This window comes from Xenia sp. Carnegie-2017, unplaced genomic scaffold (genome assembly GCF_021976095.1).
Source record: "Xenia sp. Carnegie-2017 unplaced genomic scaffold, XeniaSp_v1 HiC_scaffold_23, whole genome shotgun sequence".
In the NCBI taxonomy this organism is placed as follows: domain Eukaryota; kingdom Metazoa; phylum Cnidaria; class Anthozoa; order Malacalcyonacea; family Xeniidae; genus Xenia; species Xenia sp. Carnegie-2017.
In genome coordinates, this window is record NW_025813486.1 from 10,010,858 (window position 1) to 10,035,069 (window position 24,212).

Below are 24,212 nucleotides of genomic sequence, written 5' to 3' on the forward strand. Positions count from 1 at the left end.
GAAAAATTACTTAGTTGTACTTACTGCGTTTACGTTAACAATGTTATTTATCATCATCACTATTGTTGTTACCAGAATCACCGTTAAAGCCATTTTTGTCTTTGCCATTGATGCTTTTAGCATTTCTTTTTCTCACTTGAGCCTACCCTCGAAGAAAGGTTCAGTATGTGTGCTCTGTGATGAAAAGTCTTTTTTTTAAGTTGCAAATTATAATCTATCGACTGTTTTCTTTAGCCATTTTCCGCCAGTCCTATTGGTCCCTTATTTTATTTTTTATGAATTTTATGAAGCTCACTATGTCGCGACACACAAAGTAACTTATTAGCATTAATATACTTGTTTTATTTGTTTAAATTATCATATCTTGTTTATTTTAAAATTTTCTTCAGCACTTTTTACGAAACTGTCTGAACGTGGCACTTTAAACGTCCTTTTATGCCACATATATAATAACTGTCACATGATGTTTGCACGTGCGTCTTACACGAGACAAATCATCCGAACAATTCTGTATTTTCTCATAGAGCTTCTTCATGAGACCATCAGATCCAAAGCACTTCCTTCGTTATAAGAGAAAGGGGTTCCGAGATTAGTAAAAGTTTCACAAAGCAAATTTGTCTTTCTTTAATATACTGTTGTCGATTACGCATCTGTTTTGGTTGAGTTCATCAAAGTTTTTTATATGTGTGAAAGAATAATGATATATCGTTTGTTGGAATATAAACTCACAATGCAGATTTTTCCAATATCAGACCAACGTTACTCTATACTAGGAGCTAAAAGTTACATTAAATTCTGAACTGATAAAAACAAATTTTTTATATGGAAGAAAATTACTACAGTGTAGCTTGAGACTCCCCCCCTCCCCACCTTTCGATGATGAGTGATGCAATATATTTTGGTTCAAAATTCACAAATACTAATTTCAGTCTGCTATTTGGGCTGAAGCATGATGGATCAATGAAGTCACTTTGTTTAATTTAAATTGTTTAATCAAACAGAACCAAAGTTTAAGCTACAAGTAACAAAGCGTTAGCAGTTTAAAAATGAAATAGAATGCACTCAAGTAGCCTGCAAGTAGAAAACCTATAAAAGCAATGACATAGTTTATGTAACTGAACAAGGTTCAAACTGACTAAAATCAGTGCTTGGTCAAATATGAGCTACAACTAAATATGTTGAGCAGCAATAAACAGCAGACTGAATATAGATAATACTAGTACCTAGTTTTTAATATCGTTGTATGATACATCTCAACGAATTGCAACACTGATCAGGCGTTTTTTAAGTGGTTTAGCGCCATTTTCATTGAACGCTACGCCAGCGTAAGATTTTGAAGAGCTTTGAGAACGGAAATATGGTGATGAGTAGTCGTTACACCAATCATCGCACTTTTTATAGCACTTTGTGTAACCAGAGATCATTAAACCTTTGTAAAATGAAGTATCGCAAACCAATAATTGATATTTGTAAGACGACGAAGCGATACCTTTTGCGGTCCAAAGTCCAAACGCACTTCCTTTTTTGTTAAAACTGTCGTTAATTGTTATCTTTGTTGATCCGTCTCTAGTAAACGCTGCTTTGGATTTGGATTTTTCATTAACAAACATGACGCTGTTAAACTTAAATAAAGTAAACTTAAAGTAACTAAAAATTTTCAATAATGGTTCACCTTATATAACTCTTTTATTGACTAGTAATGCTATTCAATCACACTTTCTTATTTGAACCTATTACTATACAGACTTGTTACTCCACTAAGTTATATTGATAATATTATGATTTTCTATTAAGGACATATCAACTTACTGGTATATTGTTGCAATCGGCCCGATAACCAATACTTGGAGTGGCCTTCAATTCTTTTTTTATGTCAACGAAACCATCAGTTGCGTAACACACGGTCCAGCCACCTCCAAATGACGTCATGTCACAGTAAACTTTAAATGCGCTCTGTCCTTTTGGAGCAATCAAATATTCTCCACTTCCATGACTCAAACCTTTTCGTAAAATGTCGAGACAACTTTTACCTGAAAATTTTACTGTAGTTAGTAATTTGACCTTATGTCAGGCACAAAGGCTCAGCATCGATTTGGCAGATAGTGTTGACCCCGGTCTGAATAATTTTTGATATCATGCTTATAACCTTATCCAATAATTGTTTATTATCTTATTTTTTCATAATGACAAAGTGTATATCTCAAATTGTTTGATCTTTCCCTATGTTTGAGCATAGATATTCTTTTATCCAGGTGATTTTATAGCATTAAAACTTATTCAACCTAAAAGTTGGTAATATATAAAAGAGCAGAAATGCTTGTCAGACTTACAAACAGTTTCTTTTAAATCTCGCAAGGAAAAGTTATGGGGGGGGGTGTAAGAATTTACATGTAAACACACGGAACTTGAAAGAATGACTTCAAAAGTACATTTCTGAAGTATGTTGTGTTATAGTTGAATAGATTCTTGCGTGCGAGGTTTGAACAGATTTTGTTTTAGAACACTCGCAAAAGCCACTGTTTTAATTGTTTTGGGCAGCGTTCCAACTGTCTTGGTCAACTTACCTTGAACCATTTGATATCCTCCATACTAAACATTTAATGCATGCAAACTCAAATATCAGACTAATTCGTGTAATTTCGTTTGTATATGTTTTTCGTTCTGATTGTACTTCATGTAAATTACTTCATTAAAAAGGCTATGATTGGGAAACACGAGGACATCAAGTAAAACAAAAGGAAGTCAATTTTTTTGAAATTTCTTGAGTTTTAGGAACGTTGTTTATGGCAAAATATTATCAATACCTTTCGGTGAGCTTTTGGGCAGTTTAACTGCCGGCCGCCATAATCCTTTTTCGCATATTTGAAGGGTAACTCTATACATTCTGTTTTGACTTGCCAAGCATCTGTCGGCTGCGATGTACTGACTTAATATCTGTTAATATAAATGTAAAATTCAGGTACAGTGCGCTATGGCCTTGTAAATCAAACAGTGTTCTAAATCATTGAATTTTTTCAAAATTTAATGTATGAGTAATCCATTACAATAAAATTCACTTAACAAAACTTTTTTTTCGTAATTTATAAAATATAAACCTAGGTGCTTCATTTCATATCACAGAATCTATGTAAAAAACATTGAATTCTTTACAAGAGATCACTAATACAGGACTAAAATAAATTTTAACATAAAATAGATGAATTACTTTATTGTACTTACTGCGTTTACGTTAACGATATTATTTATCATCATCACTATTGTTGTTACCAGAATCACCGTTAGAACCATTTTTGTCTTTGCTATTGATGCTTTCAGCAGGTCTTTTTCTTACTTGAGCCTACCCTCGACGAAAGGTTCAGTTTGTGTGCTCTGTGATGAAAAGTCTTATTTTTAAGTTGTAAATTATAATCCATCGACTGCTTCCTTCAGCCATTTTCCACCAATTTTATTGGTCCCTTATTTTATCTTTTATGAATTTTTATGACACTCACTATGTCGCGACACACAAAGTAACTTATTAGCATGAATATACTCGTTTTATTTGATTAAATTATCATATCTTGTTTACTTTAAAATTTCCTTCAGCACTTTTTACAGAACTGTCTGAACGTGGCAATAATTGTCGCATGATGTTTACACGTGCGTCTTACACGTGACAAATCATCCGAAAATTTTCTTCGTCATGAGATCGTCAGGCCCAAAGCACTTCCTTCGTTATAAGAGAAAGAGATCCGAGGATAGTGAAAATTTCACACAGCAAATTTGTCTTTCTTTAACATACTATTGTCAATTACGCATCTGTTTTGGTTGAGTTCATCAAAGTTTTTTATATAAGCAAAAGAATAATGATATATCGTTTGTTTGAATATTAACTCACAATGCAGATTTTCCCAATATCAAACCAACGTTACTCTATACTAGGATTTAAAAGTTACATTAAATTCTAATCTGAAAAACACAAATTTTTTATATGGAAGAAAATTACTACAGTGTAGCTTGAGACTCCCCCCCTCCCCACCTTTTGATGATGAGTGATGCAATATATTTTGGTTCAAAATTCACAAATACTAATTTCAGTCTGGTATTTGCACTGAAGCATGATCGATCAATGAAGTCACTTTGTTTAATTTAAAGTGCTTAATCAAACAAAACCAAAGTTTGAGCTACAAGTAACAAAGCGTTAGCAGTTTAAAAATGAAATAGAAAGCACTCAAGTAGCCTGCAAGGAGCTAACGTATAAAAGCAATGACTTAAGTTTTCGTATCTTTGTTGATCCGTCTCTAGTAAACGCTGCTTTGGATTTGGAATTTTCATTAACAAACATGACGCTGTTAAACTTAATAAAGTGAACTTAAAGTAGCTAATAATTTGTAATAATGGTTCACCTTATGTAACCCTTTTATTGACTAATATTGCTATTCAATCACACTTTCTTATTTGAACCTATTACTAAACAGACTTGTCACTCCACTAAGTTATATTGAAATTATTATGATTTTCTTTTAAGGACATATTAACTTACTGGTATATGGTTGCAATCGACCCGATAACCAATACTTGGAGTGGTCTTCAATTCTTTTTTTATGTCACCTCCAAATGAAGTCATGTCACAGTTCACTTTAAATACGCTCTGTCCTTTTAGAGCTATCAAAAATTCTCCACTTCCATGACTCAAATCTTTTTGTAAAATTTCGAGACAATTTTCTCCTGAATATCGAATATTGCATATTGATATTTCCTTTCCATGTTAGAAATGTCTTTTTTTGCTGGCGTCATTCTACGTCTTTTTCAAGTAAAATAAACATTGAAAAGCAATTTAGCAGAGCCATTTCAATATTGCATTAGTATGAAACGTTATCTAATCAAATCTGCAGAATTTTTTAATCTTTTGGCATTCATTCAAATTGTGACACATGAAATTTCACATAAAATATTTGTATAAGATTTGCGAGAATGAAGGAGATTAAAGAACCTTAATTTGTTTGTGATAAGATTGATAATTTACCAATTGTGAAAATGTAATCAAGCTATACCAAAGTTTTAGTTGCAGTGTCTGCTTGTACTTTTTATTAACACCAAATGGCTCTATTAGAGCGATATATTTGAAGAAGTCAATACATGACGAAAGCCGTAGATGGCCCTGATAGTTGGGGGTAGTGGTCAATATTCATGTTTGCATGTTCTAACACGCAGGAACTTAATACAGCGGGACATAAATATATGAATATACCTCCCATCTTCCAACTATATGTTAAAATGCTTTATTTTCTCCATAGGACACATAGCAGTAAATGAGGTTTTCAGTGAGCATTTTTGTCTTTTCTACGTTGGATTGTATTTGAATAAAAGGTGGATAGCTACCTTTTGCTTAACAGTTGGAATTGTTTGCCAAATTTGCTGCTGTCCGTCAGAATCCTTATTCTTTAGCAGCTCTATTTCAAGCGATTCTTCACTATACAAGAGGTTGAGTCTGGGTCTTATCATATGAAAACTTTATTTTTGTATTGTTATATTGTATAATAAGATAACAGTTTCCTATGGCAATTTTCAACCAATGATATTACTCTTTAAATTTTCGACTATATAAATTTGAATAAAATGCAGCTTGTGGAATACGTTTTTAATTATAAAGATGAATTTGCACGTTTTTTTATTTGCGGGCAAATTTTGATCTTGCTTCAAAGTTTCTTAAGCTCTGTTTTACCATGAGAAATCGATATCAGTTGAAGCGAAGATTCCAGCCGAATGTTACATTTCCATTGTCGACACTCGTGCTTTTTATTTGAGACATTCGAGTGAACAATCCTGTTGTTACAATCCTTCTGCTACAAATGCACAACTAGCTACAGCTTTTACTTTGTCACTAAAAGCCGTAAATCATACATATCACTTGGATAGCTTTGCAGATAAATATGGTCATACAATGAAATAGTTTGACAAACACAGTTTGCATTATATCATGTATTAAATTTTTATTAAATTGCTGGAACTCTCTTTAGTTTGAACAAATGCAAACTTAGCAACAGACAAGTCAAAGCAAGCGTTGTATTGTTGTTATTTAACAGTGCACATGCCATTATTTATGTATTTCGAGTCACTTGCATTATGAATTATGCTTATTTTCACTAACAAGAACATACATTTATATATTAGGTTTCTGCCATACAGTTTACTCACTAACCTACTTTGGCAAGTGTAAACCGAAATGGACAAAATGCAAGTTAACTGCATAAAGTTTCTTTTATTTTGCCAATGGATTTTGCATTCACTTACAAAGCCTGTATTTGCCTATATTTGAATGCTTTCATGATATAGTTCTATTTATTGTCAATAAAACAGAGGGACGAAAAATTTGCTATGTAATTATCGAAATTTATGTTGTATACATTTAGTACAACCATATATACATAGAGATCAATGAAACGGAATTCGGTCAGACCGTCAGAACATTATATATTTTTGCACAAATAAAAACCGCTGAAGCGACCTTCGAAAAGCGTCGGCTGTGTCATGTAATATACTCTTAGTTTTTCAATATAGAAAACACAAAACAAATCTATTATCGTCGACGACCAATCTAGAATAATGTATATACAAGTTGATGTTTTATTATTTAAATGAAAGTATTTTTGGTCATCTTGTAATATCGACCAGACATAAAGACGATAAGAAAAGAATTTTTGTATATAAAACACAGCATGTTGAGGTGCATATATTCATTTATCAACACGAATTTTCACCTTTTCTTTGTTCGCATTACAATATTAATTTATACTTGGGAGCTCCTTCAGTAATTTCAACAATGTTAAGCAAACACTGTTATTGAAGCGTTGATTCCAGTTATAGATACTCGTGGTCAGATAACTCCATAACTTTCAACACGTGCAGTTTCACATGTAACATTCATATAAAAAACCCTGCATTTATGTCGCATTCTCTTGCAAACACTGCAAAAAGCTTTGCTTTCTCCACAAAAGATGTGTAAGCCTAAAACGATTAACTTCGTCTGTACGTAGGTTCAATTTTGGTTTGACAAGAAATTTCCTGCGACGATTCTGCGTTTGAGTTTCAACAGATAAGTTTAAAATTCGCAGCCCTCAACTTAAGAAACGGAGATAAACAGAAGGCCATTACTTCTTTAAGATTAAGGCTCAATTGCCTTTTTTTCCCATGTAAAATTCCACGTCTTAGCAAAAGGTGGCTGTATTTCTCATTGAGTGCGCATAAAAGCACATTGTAAATTGCTAAATGTTTAAAAGCGAACCTTAACTCTGGAGTTTTGGTAACGAAACAACATGTGCGTCATGAGACATATCAGGACGAAATATGCAAAACATTATTAGCAGACACCACAGTATAGAAACAAACAGTAGTCTCACTCTACTGTTCAACTTGGTGCTGTATATTTGATTGATTAGTCTACTTACTGCGGCAAGTGACCGAAGCGCTCCTATTGGTCCCAAGACACTACTTACTGGCTGCCACTATGCTAATCACATGCGTAATACGTTATGTACTACACAAAATTTTCTATAGAGTGATACTACAGTATGTTCCTGTACTGTGACGGACACCTTAGACGCTGACTAAAATCCTAACCTTATTGCTAACCAAAAACGACCTTTTGTGGTGCTAAACCGCAGACTAGCACTTTGTTCCTGTGCAAAAAACAAGAGTCCTTCAACTATGCAGTGGTATTTTACTTGCCAAACCTTTATCAAGTGAAATCATTATTATTTTTGACAATAGCACTTTCATATTACGGCCAACACATGACAAATGAGGCGAAAGCTAAGAAAGTCACAAGAAAGATGTTGTTAATCCGTAAGGTAACATTTGAATGGATTCGTTTACTGTGAAAACCCGAGAACTACTTAAACAGTTTAGATTTTGTATTATATATTATTTTTATTAGTGATAGTAAAAATATTGACATATGTAAATATCACAGTTGTACTCACAAAATCCGTGTTCAATTCTTTGTAATCACTATATACACACCAAACCTGTGCAATTATTGTAAAGGAATGATAAAATTAGCATTTTAACGTGGCTTGCCTGTAAATTCTTATTTTCGTTGTGAAAATAGTGCATATTTTGCTTTTAATTGAAAAGAAAAGTTTTAACTAGGATAGTTTTACAATAATTTCATCAACCAAATACATTGAAATTGCATGCAAGTCCACACCGCTGTAAATAGTAAGGTATAAAAACGTTGCTGAAAGTTAGCCGATGGCAACGTCCACATGAAGGAAATATAAAAAATTTGTTTAGCATTGACGTAGCAAATTTATCAATTCGGGGGGGGGGGAGGTACGCACCAATTCATGTATGTGCATATCTTAATCAGTAGAAAATAATGGTTTCAAGGACACGTAATACGGCAGAACATCCATGTACGAATATGTTCTCCCCTTCCTTCATATCAAAACTAAAGAGTAAATTGCTTGCAAGAATTTTCTGTTACACCTTACGTATTTATGTTAAATGTATCAGGAAGCACAAAGATTAATCATTTTAATGCTTATCGTTGTCGTATGGAGTAAATAGATCTAGATGTTTGCTTACGCTTTGCAAAGTGTTGCATTATCATTGTTCACATGTATTTTCACATAAGTGTCACGTGAGAGCCATATGCGTTCAAAGTTTTCCATGATTATCTGTTTTAATCTTACGCTTCAAAAGACAATTTACCTGCTAAGCATTGTGAAAAGTGATGAAGGAAATTTCAAAGATTAATCAACATAACCAGTTGAACAAAGAATACGTGCAAGCTCATGTTATTGCATAAAAGTGTATGTCACGACATGCATGTTTTTTAAAACTCACGAATGATAAGTTTAGAGACCATCAGACCAATAAGATTTACAGGGCACAAAGATTATTTATTTGGGGGGTGGGTGCATATTCACATTCATTTCGTTGTGCCCTACTGATTTCTTTTGAAAGTGAATTGATTTTTAAAAAAAATCAGTAGGGCACAACTGAACATATGAATATACACACCTCAATTGATGTTCTGGTTAGGCTTCTGCTCATGTGGCAATAAACAAACAATAAACAATGTGTTATGTAAGAGAAATCAATGCTTTTTGATTTCAGATATAATATTTTCAACGAGAATTGAATGTACTTCTGTTCAATAGTAGATCCATGGTTGCACCAATTAGTTCTTGGATCAAATCAGAAATTTTCATCCAGGAAGATGATCATAGTATTTTGAATTTTGCTCTTTTGCTCTCCAAGTTCAAGACATTTTCTTTATAAGTTTTCAATAGATTTATCAGAATATCATTACGTTATAACCCCAAAGTCAATCCGCCGAAAATAACTCAAAAAAACTAGATACCTATATATTTTTATTCTGGATATATTTCCAGTTGACTTCAGTCTTAAGGGCAAGCAAACTTTTTCCCACTCCTTTTTGGACATTTTAACTAGGATGTATCCATCTATTCAAAAAAGACAGTTGCACCAAACTGTTTACAAGCAGTCAAACAAGCTTCACAATATTGACAGTCGTACTAAAGAAATAAAAGAACGTCGATTATGTCGTTATGTCAATTACCGTTTGATGTTTATTTCTATTATAGACAAAACAATATTTGACAAAATATACGTTAATTTACCGTACATATTTCTCATTTTAATGTATCTGTCTATTTCAAAAATCCTGAAGGATTATTTTCAATTGAAAACATTATGCTTCGGTATCGTGGTTGTTATCACTGGTTGTCATTAGTATAAGCGTCAATAGAAATCTGGATTCCAGAGGGTGCAAATATTAAAAATATTTCTTATAGGAGAAGTTTTGACAACCAAACTCTGCCATTACCGCGATGTTTTTGACAACAGGGTCCAGGTCCCTTGCTCCATCTAGTTAATATCATTGAAGTAAATGTATCTGGAACGCTAACTCCTACAGTTTTGTCCCATGATTGGCTGAAGCCAAAATACATCTAAGGTTTTTCAAACTCCTTCCCCAGAAATAATAGGTGTTTTTTTGGCGGATGATGTTTGTTTTGCTTCTTGGCGGTAGAAGATTGTGAAAAAATGATTTGGTGTCGGGTTTTTTCTCACATCTTGAATTTACACAGAACTTTCAATAACACAGAAAAAGCAGAAAAAAACGTGCTGTTTTTCAGAACGTCAATGGGTATTGTCATGTTTTCCCACAATGTTTTAATATGTCTTGTATTATATATTAGAAATATCAAATTTGATATTCAAACTATAGAAATATCAAATTTGATTATTATACTTCTGATAGCAATTGCTTTTAGGTCTTATAATTGGGGTGTTCGTGCTAAAATTATGTAGTCAAAACAGAAACAATTTTAGTAAAAATATTTTGTAAAGGGCTGAGTCTACCTAAAAAAATAGCTTCAACATTGGCCTTAACTTCCATGGAGATAATATAGAAAGAGAATGCTTCTAGCTTCGCGTTGAAAGATAGGGTGTATAAGTGCAATTTGCTCCAAAATTCATTATTATCGCGATTATTTACTATCGGTTATTTTTACGAGTGGGACTGTTCAATATGGCGCCACATATAATTATAGCTGTCTACTTCCGGCTTCAAATTTTTGAAAATTAAAAGAAAGCAATATTACACTCATGGAGTGGCAATGATATTTGCGTAGTTTTTACGCCAAAATGTCGTAATTGAAATGATAATAATTCATCTTTATCGTGCATACATTATAGCTGGCAGGTATTTTATTTCAATTCCACATTATTCGTTAATTGCTTTTTATCGTGAAGTGGTAGCCCATGTTACCTCAAACGTCATATTATGCTGTTTGCCTTCTCATTTATACTTAACACGTAAATTTGTTTCATATCCGTGAAATGACAACATTTTATAAAATAATTTCTTTACCTTGGTAACGCATTAGGTGACAACTGTCACCAAATTAACAAAATTGTTTGCAAACGAAAAAGTTTGTGACATGTAGTGAAGCAGCTTCCACATCGAAAACGAAGTGCTTCTAAAATTAGTGTCTGGAGTATTACAAAGTGTAGCAAATAGTTCAGTAATATCGGATATGTTAAGAATACACTCAATTTTTCTTACCAGAACAGCGTTAGAGGTATGCAAGATTAGTTGAATATGAAGGAGCAAGTGAAGCTAACTTATACAAGAGGGGGGGGAGTCAAGGGAAACTGTCCTTGCAGGTTCATGAACAAATAACGCAAGTTCTAGAAAAGATGAAAAGTAATTAAAATGAAACGAAGAGCCATGTGACAGAGTAATTGAGTCGAACATTATCCATGTGGCATGATGTAAATCAAGTGAGACTGAGCGTAGAATACTCGCAATCCTGGATGAAAGAAAAAACAGAAAAGTCTAACTTCCTCACCGGAAAAGTTAAGCTGATCGTGTGTGGAGGACATGATGGAGACACTTGGTTAAATTCCGTCGAATCGTTCGACTGACACATACATGCCTGGCAACGAGAAGCCGAAATGCGTTTGTCATTTGTGTTATATGCTTGTTAGTGATGGGTCAAACGGTCAGTTCTTGGATCCTGTAGAACGTTGTCATTACAAAAAAAGATTGTCGGTTTCGACCACACACTGACATTTTCCTTTAATTGATAGTTGTTTTTTCGACCGATAAGGAAAGATTTTCTCATTTGCTTCCTGCAATATTGGCTTTTTCTTCAATTTGTTAAAATTCACTTCATCCAAGAGATTTACGCTGGAACCGGTATCTGCCATGACTGACACAGGAGTACCATTTATCTTAACTTTAAATTTCGGCAGCTTTTGTTGCGCCGTCAACGTTTAGAATACATATTCATCTTCCATACTCGATTCGGACGCAATTTCTTGCACCGTATTCACTTGTCAAGGTCTTACTTGATTACGTATTATCTGTGCGTTTCGCTTTGTTGATTCAGCGCGAGAAATTTGATTATTGTCTTGCATCCGCTCTTGGCCTCTTCGATTCTCATGGCAACAAACTTGAAAATGGTTCCACTTTAAACACTGTCGACATTTCTTTCCATAAACCGGGCAATTTGTTTTCCCTGGACGATGTTCACGAGCACAAAATTTGCATTTGAGCTTCGATGAATATTCGAAAGCATTTGAGGTTTTTTCCGTGGGCGTCTTGAACTGCTTTCTTTTATGCCAAATTCGATTCGTGCTTTCGATGCCTTCTGCTCGTGTTTTTGACATCTCCATTGTTTTTCCCATTTGTAGTAATTTCTCCATCGTTATTTCGGGGTCTGCTAACGCTTTTCTTCGCAATTTTGAAGACAAACCATTTTGTATGATCTGAGTTTTTATCTCTCTTCTTTCTTCATGAAATTCGCAGGATTTAGCCAATTGTTTCAATCTCGTATAGTACGCGGATATGTTTTCTCCTGGGAGTTGTTTCGCTTGACGAAACTTATAAACTTCGAATTCTATATTCTTCTGTGGAGTGAAGTAATTTCGTAACGCTTTCTCCGCTTTTCTAAATACATCTTCTTCTCTATCTGGCTCGTCAATTTCTAAAGTTTCGAATATCACATTAACTTCTTTACTGACATAGTGCAGGAGCATCGCCTTCTTTCTTGCGGCGTTTGTAATGTTCATTACCAACAACAAATTCTCCAATCTTGATACGTTATTTTCCCTAAGCTTTTTAAGGTGTGGTTCTTCTAAGTTGAACGTCGGGAAGCTAGGCAAAGCTGTCATGTTCAAAATGTAGTATCTTTCTCAGGATCAAGTCATATTTCTTCGGCCTTAATAATCTTTGTCGCCAGATTTATAATTGTGAGATTTCTCCCTGCTATTGCTTAGTCATGTTACTTTTATACAGATCTTTACTTAATTATAATATACGTAGTATGACGTACGATATACTAATAATTTACATAATAACTATACTACACATATCTTTTACGATTGAGAGATGGAAGACTTTCATATTGTTCTGTTTTCAAATCATACATCAGGACACCTTCATCATTAATACCTCCAATCAAGATTGCCTTATCTCCATACCTTACAAGAGCCATGTTACTAACAGCATACGGAAGTGATTTGAGGTTTTGGGATGTGTCATAAGTCAGATTGTAAGAAAAAACACTGTCTTCAATGTCTTCATTTTGGTTCGATGTCCTTCCACCAAAAACCAAAACCTGATCATCGATGTTAAACGAGCCATGACAGTATCGTCGCTGTAGCATAAATGTCAAAAAGTATGTTTTGTGCGGATTTTTTACTGAAATGGCTTGCTGAAATGGATTGCTGAGACTAATTAGAAAAGTTACAAATAATGCATCAGCACACGATTCACACGATGAAGATAAATCATCTTCTGATTTTCTCGCAGGAAAATTTGACATCATAGTATGTGGAGTGGAAAATGAATATGGCAGTTTAGAGTCCGTAGAGTCATTTTACATTAATGAAAATACTTGGAAAGAAGAGGAAAATATGACAGAGAAACGTTGTGGTGCTGCTGCGTTTGTTTATGATGGAAACATCTTTGTAACCGGTGGATCAAATGGGAAGAAATGTTCTAATAGTGTGGAAAGTCTGAATGTTGAACGTTCTGGGTGGATAAAGACTAAAATTGAAATGCCAAAACCATGTAAAGGGCATAAAGTAATTTATTGGAATGAGAAAATTGTTATGACCGGTGGACTAAACAGAATGAGACCTCCAGAAGTATCGAACGAGATTCACGCCATTTCAGTAAAAAATCCGCACAAAACATACTTTTTGACATTTATGCTACAGCGACTATACTGTCATGGCTTGCTTATCATGGATGATCAGGTTTTGGTTTTTGGTGGAAGGACATCGAATCAAAATGAAGACATTGAAGACAGTGTTTTTTCTTACAATCTGACTTATGACACATCCCAAAACCTCAAATCACTTCCGTATGCTGTTAGTAACATGGCTCTTGTAAGGTATGGAGATAAGGCAATCTTGATTGGAGGTATTAATGATGCAGGTGAAGTATTAGAAGATGTCCTGATGTATGATTTGAAAACAGAAGAATATGAAAGTCTTCCATCTCTCAATCGTAAAAGATATGGATGCGCAGCTGTTATCGATGAAAATGTTATTGTTGTAGTTGGCGGAAAGAATGAGGAAGAATATCTTGATTCTGTTGAATATTTTGATCTGAGAGAGAAAGTGCGGAAAGACCTACCTCCAATGAAGACCAAACGATTTCTACCTACTGCATTACTATTACCCAAGCTTTAATATTCAATATTCACTATATTCATTATGTTCAATATTCATTATACTCATTGTATTACATGAAGTATAGCCTATTTTACTGATAAGTTGGAATTAACTTATTTCTTGAGATGGGTTTCGTTGAACCCAGGTTAGTTTATGTCGTGTGAATAGTGCTTCGATTAAACCTTTTCCGTACTTTCTTTGCAGCCGAGAACTCATTTGTAGTGGTAATCATAACATTAGTAATATGCTAAATTACTAAATGTGTTTAGTCCAACTAATTTAAATGAGTAAATTGCAGTTGATTAATTTATTCAGATTTCTGTTTATAAAAATTAAACTTTTACATTCTTTTTTATATAAAAGCATTCAAGGAATTCCAAAAATTCTATTGTTTTTTCTTCAGAATAAATAAATGAAGTATAATAATCAGTCAACAACATCAAAAACAGTCCTTCTCAGGACTTTATTAACCTGGACGATCATCATTTACAAACATATATAATAATCATATTAATTATAACAAGTTATGTATCGTTTATGTAACACTTCTTTACCCCTTACGTAATTACGTTTTTCTTTCATAATGGTTTAAGCACGACGTTTATTATTCACCATATTTAATCGTGCTGTCATTTTTTTGTTGTCTTTACCTTCATTATAAATGGGACAGACGAATTACTGAATAAATTTTGGGCTCAATATGTTATGGCGATTCAAAATTATTAAGCTTGTTACCCTGTCACTTGCACGAGAGTAAATATTTGCATTCTTGGCACATTGATGGTGCTGGTGATCAAAGAACAATAAAACTTAGTGAGTTTGATAAGTCTTGACACTGTTGCACAGAAATTGAAAACAACTGTCAACTTCAATTTCGTCCCTATACGCATCGGACAGAAACACCTAATGTTTCTCATGGAGTTCCTTTTTGACTTACTATGTTAAAAGCAGATTTGGTGATGCTATAATATATTTTCTAAAATCTATTTATATAGTATCCCCCATAACCCAAACTATATGTCTATTCTTTATTGAAGAGAAACAACAGTTCCAAGAAACGTCATTTGATTTTCTGGATTCATCGCACACTATTAAAGATATCAAGAAAGTGCTGTTCACCTTCCTTAACGAGAAGAAAACTAAAATTATCCTCGTCCAAAACATAGCCAACTCTATAGTCATCGTTTCAAACAAACATTGTTTAAAAAACCTGATTTACTCTGGAAAGCTTTGCAAAGCTTGGATGAACCTTTAGAGGTATGTGTTATGTTTTTAGTTACTTTTGAAAGGCAATATCTACGTGGAAGGACAAAAGCATTCATGATCGAGGAACTCTCGTGCATGAATATTTAGGTTCGAGGTTATGGCAGCCGTCGGTGTTTTCACTTCATGATAATGATAATGATTTTGTGTTTGTGAAATCTTCCATCAAAGTTTTGTATCATAGTAAAGACTTCAGTTTACCTAAAGCAAAGCTCAATCATCTTTACCAATTCAATGTTTTGAAGAATGAAAATATCGATCGAAGTGATCGTAGATTACATTGCCTTCCAAGTTATGTTGTGGTGAGTTAACCTTTTAATCATATTCTGCACATTACAATTGCATGTACAAAAATTGATTTCAGCGACCATTTCTACGACATCTGTTGTTCATGGTCAATGATCACAGTACGAAACTGGATAAAATACCGTCATTGTATAACAAGCGCTTTTCATGGCGATTAAATGCATTTACGTTTATTGTATTTTTAAAGATATGGTGGATGGACTCCTAAAGTATCTTGTCATGATCAAATTCACACAAATTTACGCCTGCATCTTATATTATCATCTCTTTAGGAGTGTTGTCAGGTTCATTTTGTGATATGAAGACTCCCTAATTCAATGCGCTTGTTTATTCTTGTTTGTTTTATGTGATTAGGATAATGGTTACTGGAATGTGTTAGGAGATTTATTTCAAGTAATGAATATTAGTTTTTACAAATAACTAGCTTGTCTTTAATGTCCTTTCTTTGAATTTAGATTTGCTCACCGTTCAAATTGGCCGTGGAAGCACAAAAAAACTTTTTCCAAATATTGACGATAAGCTGATGGAAGCCAACCAAAAGAAGTATCGATACTCAATAATGAAGTTCGCTAATTAATTGATTAATTACTTAATTCATGTAATTTAATTGATTCTAATAGATTAATAATTAATAATTTTTAATAACTAACTAATTATTAATGATGAACTTACCCACAATTTTGGCATACTTTATAAACTAAACTGTATGGTAGTATACATATAAGCAGCACGCATGTTTAAGCAATGCTGCAAGAACTAACTCTCAACTTCTCATCATCCACGTTGACAGGGATGGATTATTTTTGGAGCCAAAACAATTGCATTGTTATTAAGTTTTGTTGATTGTTAACATAGATTATTAAATTTACTGAAAGGTTCTATTTTTTTCGCTCATTTCCAACCTTTGGTATTTGTATTTAACTGCATAGATAACTGTAAAGCACTCAAGCAGTTGTGTAAATGGACTTTCTTGCCATAAAACGCCTTTTTTATTGAAAGCATTTTTAGATATTTTTGTTGTGTCGCTATTATTTGTTGGAGAGCTGTTTTTCAATGACGTCATGGATGTTTCCGGTAATGTAGGAGTGTGTAATCTGTCATTTTTTGCTATTGTCAAATGTAAGTGTTATTTGAATGCCCATCATGAAGCAACTAAAATAACTTGTTTTGACAGTCAAGACAAATTTATTGGCTCACATGTATAAAACAAATTTCATCTTACTTGCATTTACGCCTCCTTGGGTATCACAGCTGCTGAATCAAGTAAATTCTAAATGTCAATTAAATTCAAAGACGACCAATATTCAATATTCAATGGTCGGATGCAGTCGGCGGGCACATCAAAATCCCTTCAGGGGCCGGACCCGGCCCGCGGACCGTATGTTGCCCACCCCTGACATAGAGTATGCCAAGTTTATGAAGTTCCCAATTTGTGCAGCTTTAAGAATGTGCTATAATGAATGACTCGACTGTGGAGTGGACAAGGTTGAACAAAACTATTTACAATTTGTAAACAGTTCTTACTTATCAGTTTTTAGGTATGTAACTTACCATGCTGTTTTATATTGTTATCAAATCATAACAAAAAAGTAAAAAAGCATTAAATGAAAATGATAATGCAGCAGTTGGATTACTTTCGTGATTATGCATTAAAACTTCACAATAAAAGTCAATATCAAAAGGTCTTTTTTGATATAGCCTTTGATTTGATAAATATGTAGTTGCAGGGGTTGATCTATTGCACTGCGCACTCTCCGTCACAACTATATTAAATAACTAGGAGTTACTATCGCAAGGGAAGTGCTGCCCCTCCACCAAGTAAGGTAAAACAGTTTGGAAACTGCTATTGCGTGTTTTCCATCATTTATCATCTGCCATACACAATACAATAATGAATGGTAAAAATAAAAATACAGCAAGAAACCGCAACAACTCGTATACTTTGTCATTGCATATAGACAAGCTAATTGTGTCATCTTTTATTTTCAAATTGTCATATAAATCAATTTATAGAAGTAGATGCAAGAAGTAACATTGTTTGTATGTATAATTATGCTAATTTCAAAATGGATAATTGGATGAACAGTTTTCAAAGCTCATTTTACAAAAATTTGCATATTGTCATTTAGAACTCGGCCAATGACAATTAAATCATGTTAACCGGAGCTTAAATGAAATTTTCAGAATTTCATTCACTTGGTTGCCAACAGCACAAGATCAACACATCCATCAATACAAATCGTTATATGGTGTCATATATGTATCTCTTAAGTCTCCCTGCGCTTCTTTGTTAGTATATCATATGTTTTCACCTGGATTCATGTTACTCAGTTGTTTTAGCGAGGAATCACTTTTATACACATACAAACTTGAATGGTACATACGAGTACATACGAGTAACATACGAGTGCATACGAGTAACATACGAGTACATAAGAGTAACTTACAAGTACATACGAGTACATACGAGTGACATACGACTATTTTCTGGTCAACAAATGAGAAACAACACAATTCCTTCAATACATTGATATTTGCGTTTATTTTTCCTTGTATTTGTGTGGACTTTGGGGCAACCATTTGATGGATTTAAATGCTGAAAAGGTATTTTACTTTCATACTACATTCATTTGTATGTTTTAGTTGAATTTGTTATAGATATTTTGTCGATGCGATTTGCCAGTATTTGAGCGCTTTTTGAAGCACTTTCACCTAGGAAATACATATTTATGAAAGCGATTATACATTCATTTTGACTCTGAAGATGACTACCGCTAAGGTTGTCGAAACGTCAGTCAACAACAACAAAAACAGTCCGTCTCAGGACTATACGTAACAGTGCAACTCTCATTTAGTTCAAATATATATAATGTATATTTATTTCATGTAGCACGTTTTGAAAGCATTATTTATACATTGTTTATTTAATCGCTTTGATAAATATGTATTTCCTAGGTGAAAGTGTTTCAAAAAGCACTCAAATACTGGCAAATCGCATCGACAAAATATCTATAACAAATTCAACTAAAACATACAAATGAATGTAGTATAAAAGTAAAATACCTTTTCAGCATTTAAATCCATCAAATGGTTGCCCCAAAGTCCACACAAATACAAGGAAAAATAAACGCAATTATCAATGTATTGAAGAAATTGTGTTGTTTCTCATTTGTTGACCAGAAAATAGTCGTATGTCACTCGTATGTACTCGTATGTTACTCGTAAGTACTTGTATGTTACTCGTATGTACTCGTATGTCACTCGTATGTCACTCGTATGTACTCGTATGTTACTCGTATGTACTCGTATGTACTCGTGTGGTGTTTAGTCACGATCGTTTAATCATAGCATTCCAATTTCTATCCAATCGGCATGCACAAACGACGCACAGTTCACCTTGTATGGAGGTGAGTGCTTCAATGCTCAATCGATTCTCGTCAGTCATACGTTTTCATCATAAAATTAAAAGATAAATTCCTTGCCATTTTGAATGAAAACATTCTTTTGATTCTTTTAAATGTCTTGATTGTTTTGATTCTTTTGAGTTTTTAAAATGCTTTTTGATTAAAAGTATGATACCTTGTTTACTCAACCGAACAATCGTCCGCATGTTTACAAACGTAGAAACGGACTATATTATAAAACTGTAGTTTTGTTTCCATTATTTCCTTTATAACATTTTGATAGAACCTTTTTTCCGATGATTCTGTGCGACTGCGATAAAATGATGTATAGTTATCGCAAAGAGCAAACGTTTCATCATATTCATAATTCATATTTCATGGTTGAACTCGCACCATGCGTTTAAATTATTTTTGAGGTTTTGTTAAATCCACACCGATATTTCAAGTAATAATAAAAGCTCTAACGAAAATAAATACATGCTTACACTATATTTTGCTCACCGTCTGACCATAAAGCGCAAGATAAAAAATGTGAACCGAGCTGGCTAAATACGGCACGGTGAATCGATTTCATGTGTTTTTCGCCAAACGAGTTATGTGTAATTGATGTCGGTAATCACTCGATTTTAGTATCTACTGTATAACGTTGTTTAGGCCGCATATCTATTCGGATTCCAGACATTTAAAATCAAAGAGAAACTGACTGGAGTTCCGAAAGGTTCTACCTTATTGTGATTGTTCTTCCCCCCTCATTCCGTAAAATCCCCCCCCGGAAATGTTAACAGACAGACACAAATCGAGATTTTACCTCTATATAGGTCGAGTAGAGGAATGGGCCGAGACATGTCAAGATTAGTGTGCTGCCACGCTGATGCGTGGCAGCAACAACACTCGTCTGTCATAAAAATTTCTTCCCTGCCTTTAGCATACAGGGATCATAAGACTGGTCTTTTATAAGATTGAATTTGCAAGTTCTTCCTAAACTGGTGTAGATGCGTTATGGTCTTGTCCTTCGCGTAGCTGTAGGTGGTAATGCAAATATTTTCTCGTATGCATGTTATAATACACAAAAAACAAACGATTTCAAAAGAGCTTAAATGTACCAAAACATGAACATACAAATACTGCCCCCTCCCAAATCTCGAGCTACTGGGATAATTTTGTTCATAAGAAAAAAGATTTTGTTTGTGAAATTGATATATATTTCAATATTTTTAGCTACCATAAACAATGGAAAAAACGAAATTGGAAATTTACATTACTGTTGCTACTTCCACTTTGTTAGATTTAGCGAATATAAATGTTCCCTCTTGGATTTGAAACATATTTCTTTTGAGAAAGCTTATCTTTGCCGCATGGATCATGCGTTGGAACATTTTGCAATGTGCTGCCGTCAAAGAAATAATAAAAATTACTGGCTTTTATGCTGGGTCCAACAGAATACCATCGCATAGATGAAGGACTTGTGTTTTTACATGCTTGAGCGACATTCTTGATATTTTGACATGATATATCTCCATCTTTTTTGTTACCAAACTTCCAGTTTTAGGTTGACAAACAATCCAATCATTAATATTTGACGTCACCATAAACTCGTTTCCAATTTCCCTCCAAAGATTCCAATCTACAGCCCCTTAATGATTGATTTAATGGCGGAGTCGTTGAAACTGGTACCGTAGCACTCATTGCCGGCCAATTAGGTCGAGGCGTTACGGCATTCCTTGTTAATCTAAATCCTTGATAGTGTGTGAAAGTGTAACTATAAACTAAGGTCCAGCCTCCTCCTTGTGTCTCCATTTCGCAATATACTTTAATCGGCGGGTGATTGGTGACGTTGATCCAATAGACTCCAGAGTTTGCATATGGATATTTCGTTAAGATATCTTTGCAAGATGTTCCTAAATTGAACAAAGAACGGTACACTGGTTATTTCATTCTGTTTTGGCAAATGCGCGTTTATATTTTGCTTCGACATCGTTGAGATAAAAATAATTTTTTAAGTAAAATAATAATATTTGAATTTTAGCATATAAACATTTAAACATTTAGATACGGTTACCAGCTAATATAGCAATATATGTATATACACAGTGGACAATCGAATGGTATGATGACATCAGTCTTCAGATGAAATCAAGCGTATAATGCATCATGCATACGCCATCGCTTAAACGAAGTTTTCGCAGGTGGCAAGTAGAAACATTTTTAGTGTTTTTACTACAATGACCCTAATCCTTAAAACTGGATCGTGAGATTGTTCATGCAGGATTGTTTATAAGCTCTAAAATTGCATTGGTAAATCCGATGTTTCTCAAAAAACTTTACTACGTACATTTTAAGGATTGTGTCAGTTTATTGGACTTGGATTGAAGTTTCCGAAAACATTAAAAGTGTTATTATTTGAGTAAAGAATGATTTTTTGAGAACATCATTGCCAAAACAACGCTCGAGCCAAAACTTTTTGTATATTTCATCTCTTCATTTTTAATATATGTATCTCATATTGCTGACATTTAACATGCGTAGTGCTCTTACAACTGAGTTTCTAACAACAGTATAGCACTGAAATGTGAATTATCGTGAAATTTGTCAGCCTTTTATAATACATAGTGTGTATGAACATGCATAACTTGATAAATAGCAGAATTACCATAAAAAGTAGCTAGTTTTGTGAAAATACCATTTTTGGTACTATTAGAAGTTTTCACACAACCATGAGAAGTTTTTAGATGACCACTATGAGTTTTCTGTTGACCAGTTGTGCGCCAATATCCTCTGTCACAGAATCGAAGGGCAACTTTGTACGTTCCATACTGACTTGTTTGGCATGTTTCATAGATATCATCATTTGCTTCCTACAGAATTATTCGCATTTCAATACAATGGCTGTACACAACTGATAATTATACAGTCATATTGTTTGAGAAATAATTTTGCAAATCAAATTCCACATGAAGAAAAGGAAGCTACGAGTAAAATAATGAACCATATACGTCCATATTTTCCTGCCTTTAGTCCACTCCTACACAGATTATTTAGTACGACATTTCAAGTTTTCTGAATTGCAAGGTCGTCGGACTGTCAAAAAAATTTTCTTGTTACTCATTTAAACATAGCGTGGGGATCTGTTGCCACAGTAAAAGTTTCAATATAGTCAACATATGACAAACGCAGAAAGGGAAATATTTTTTTAATTGTGAGGAATAAGATGTAAATTGCTGCGAGAAAACACGGGTTTTATTTTAATTTGCGCTGTTGATGCTTTACAGACATCCAGAAAGTATCATATGACTGATTTAAGTAACAATTAACAACAGGACAATCAGACAATGTTCATGTCACTTCTAGGTAACTTAAGTCAAAAAACTTTATTTCTAGGGAGCTTTGAACTTTGAGGTATATACTACATACAATTAACTTAAATGTTTTCAATCATTAAAGCTTGAAATTGAGGTCAAGATGACCGCCGAATTTGTGAAAAATATGATTCGACAAAATATCTCAAAATACGCTATCGTATTTTTCTAAGTCAAAACGTTTTCATCTTAAATAATTCCCACGGACTGAAGATGTTATAAAATGATACGTTTATGAAATAAATGCAAACAAATTGCAAAGGTCTGATTCACAATCTGTTATCACATTTATTCAGACGGTTTATTATCTGTCAACAAATTGTCTCATGTAAAGAGTAAACATGGTGCGAATCTGTCACCGCAATGTGTTTGACCTTATTAACAAATGTATAAAGCTATGTTGTAACATAAATAGAACAAATTAGTTGAAAATGAGGAAGAAATTTGTTTTAAATAAACACATGTTTTATTTTAAGTTTCTTTTGTAGCTACACAGAGATCTTAAACGAGCGTAACAGAAAAGCAACGAAATAAATAATATGCAGTAAATAATGCTGCAAGTAGACACAAAAAAAATTGCTCGAAGTTATCTTTTTCATTTATACAATGACTATAAGGTGCAAAAGAATGTATTTATTTTTTGTAAGGTCGCTCATGAACCGTAATAATTTTTGTTGTTAAACTTTAAAAAACATCCTATCATTTCAACTTTTTCTTTCATTCGCCCCATTTTGGAACAATTTGACAGGTACAAACACACAAATAATTTACTTACTTCGTTCGAGCGTACTTTGACATAAATCAACTGCAAAAATGATGATAATAAGATCAATGACAATTTCATTCTTTGATTTGACTTTATGCAAAAGAACGTTTCTTGTTCTTATTATTTTCTTGCGAAAAAAATGTTGATCTTTCTTTGTCATGAAGGATTGGTATGTTCCTCGATACTCTTGCTCATTTTAACCCATGTGAGTACAGTGGGCTCACAAAGTGCGGATATAATCAATTAGCTGCAACGGAAATGAAAATAAATACAAAGTAAAAAGGATTTTATAATCTGTTATCTCACTTAAATTAGGCTGCCTAATTTGTAAAATAGTTTAACTGTGAATAGTGAACAACCTGCAAAAATATCAAATCTGTAATCGCAATGTCGTTTTAATATTTTTAAAGAGTGATTAAAACCCCAATTATATCAAAAAGTGAAGAATGAGGAAGAAATTTGTCTGAAATAGAACAGATGTTTTCACTTAGTTGCTGCACGCTAGAGATCTTAAAAAAACATTACATTAAAGTAAAACATTTGAAAGTTATTCAAGAAAATATGACAAATCTCATATTGTGAATATGTCAATGCCTGAAGAATATAAACATTTCCTTCACATTACCTAATTTTCAATCGTTGCACTCAAAGTTAATTATACATAAAACACTAACCTTATTTGCGTGTGCTTTGACATAAATCAACAGAAAAAATGATGGCATGAAGATCAATGACAAATTCATCATTTGATAAAGTTTTCCTTTTCTTACTCTTCCCTTGTCTGAAATGATGTTGATCTTTCTTGATTTTCAGAGGATGTAGATGTTCTTTGATACACTTGCTCATTTTTACATTAGCACTTGCAGTGGGCTTAGATAACAAAGATACGAACACAAAAACGTGAAGAGAAAATTTGCT

At 33.5% G+C, this 24,212-nt stretch overlaps 4 protein-coding genes across 4 annotated transcripts; 1 reads left to right on the forward strand and 3 right to left on the reverse strand.

Annotated features, from left to right (window-relative positions):
- Positions 1–1,253: 1,253 nt before the first annotated feature.
- LOC124448618 lies at positions 1,254–3,434 on the reverse strand. Its single transcript, XM_046999577.1, has 4 exons — positions 3,220–3,434; positions 2,805–2,934; positions 1,810–2,030; positions 1,254–1,622 (listed from the first exon to the last, which is right to left on the reverse strand). The coding sequence occupies exons 1-4, from the start codon at positions 3,286–3,288 to the stop codon at positions 1,254–1,256; spliced, it is 789 nt and encodes a 262-aa protein (XP_046855533.1). The 5' UTR covers positions 3,289–3,434.
- An 8,419-nt stretch (positions 3,435–11,853) lies between these two features.
- Positions 11,854–12,690, reverse strand: LOC124449073. The gene has a single exon (XM_047000016.1). It carries the CDS (start codon positions 12,688–12,690, stop codon positions 11,854–11,856), a length of 837 nt encoding a protein of 278 aa, XP_046855972.1.
- Positions 12,691–13,434: 744 nt separating this feature from the next.
- LOC124449074 (F-box/kelch-repeat protein At1g26930-like) lies at positions 13,435–14,217 on the forward strand. The gene has a single exon (XM_047000017.1). The coding sequence runs from the start codon at positions 13,435–13,437 to the stop codon at positions 14,215–14,217; it is 783 nt and encodes a 260-aa protein (XP_046855973.1).
- A 6,134-nt stretch (positions 14,218–20,351) lies between these two features.
- LOC124448706 lies at positions 20,352–23,482 on the reverse strand. The gene is made up of 3 exons (XM_046999647.1): positions 23,304–23,482; positions 21,823–22,027; positions 20,352–21,070 (listed from the first exon to the last, which is right to left on the reverse strand). Exons 1-3 carry the CDS (start codon positions 23,370–23,372, stop codon positions 20,742–20,744), a joined length of 603 nt encoding a protein of 200 aa, XP_046855603.1. The 5' UTR covers positions 23,373–23,482; the 3' UTR covers positions 20,352–20,741.
- Between the last annotated feature and the right edge of the window lie 730 nt (positions 23,483–24,212).

Coding starts and splice junctions, on each gene's coding strand:
- LOC124448618 (XM_046999577.1), bottom strand. CDS start 3,288: ATGGTTCTAACGGTGATTCTGGTAACAACAATAGTGATGATGATAAAT. Junction 2,935..3,219: donor ATATCGTTAACGTAAACGCA/GTAAGTACAATA, acceptor TTATATTAACAG/ATATTAAGTCAGTACATCGC. Junction 1,623..1,809: donor CCGATTGCAACAATATACCA/GTAAGTTGATAT, acceptor ACTTTATTTAAG/TTTAACAGCGTCATGTTTGT.
- LOC124449073 (XM_047000016.1), bottom strand. CDS start 12,690: ATGACAGCTTTGCCTAGCTTCCCGACGTTCAACTTAGAAGAACCACAC.
- LOC124449074 (XM_047000017.1), top strand. CDS start 13,435: ATGACAGAGAAACGTTGTGGTGCTGCTGCGTTTGTTTATGATGGAAAC.
- LOC124448706 (XM_046999647.1), bottom strand. CDS start 23,372: ATGAAATTGTCATTGATCTTATTATCATCATTTTTGCAGTTGATTTAT. Junction 22,028..23,303: donor TCAAAGTACGCTCGAACGAA/GTAAGTAAATTA, acceptor ATAATTCTGTAG/GAAGCAAATGATGATATCTA. Junction 21,071..21,822: donor AAAACTAGCTACTTTTTATG/GTAATTCTGCTA, acceptor TGTTCAATTTAG/GAACATCTTGCAAAGATATC.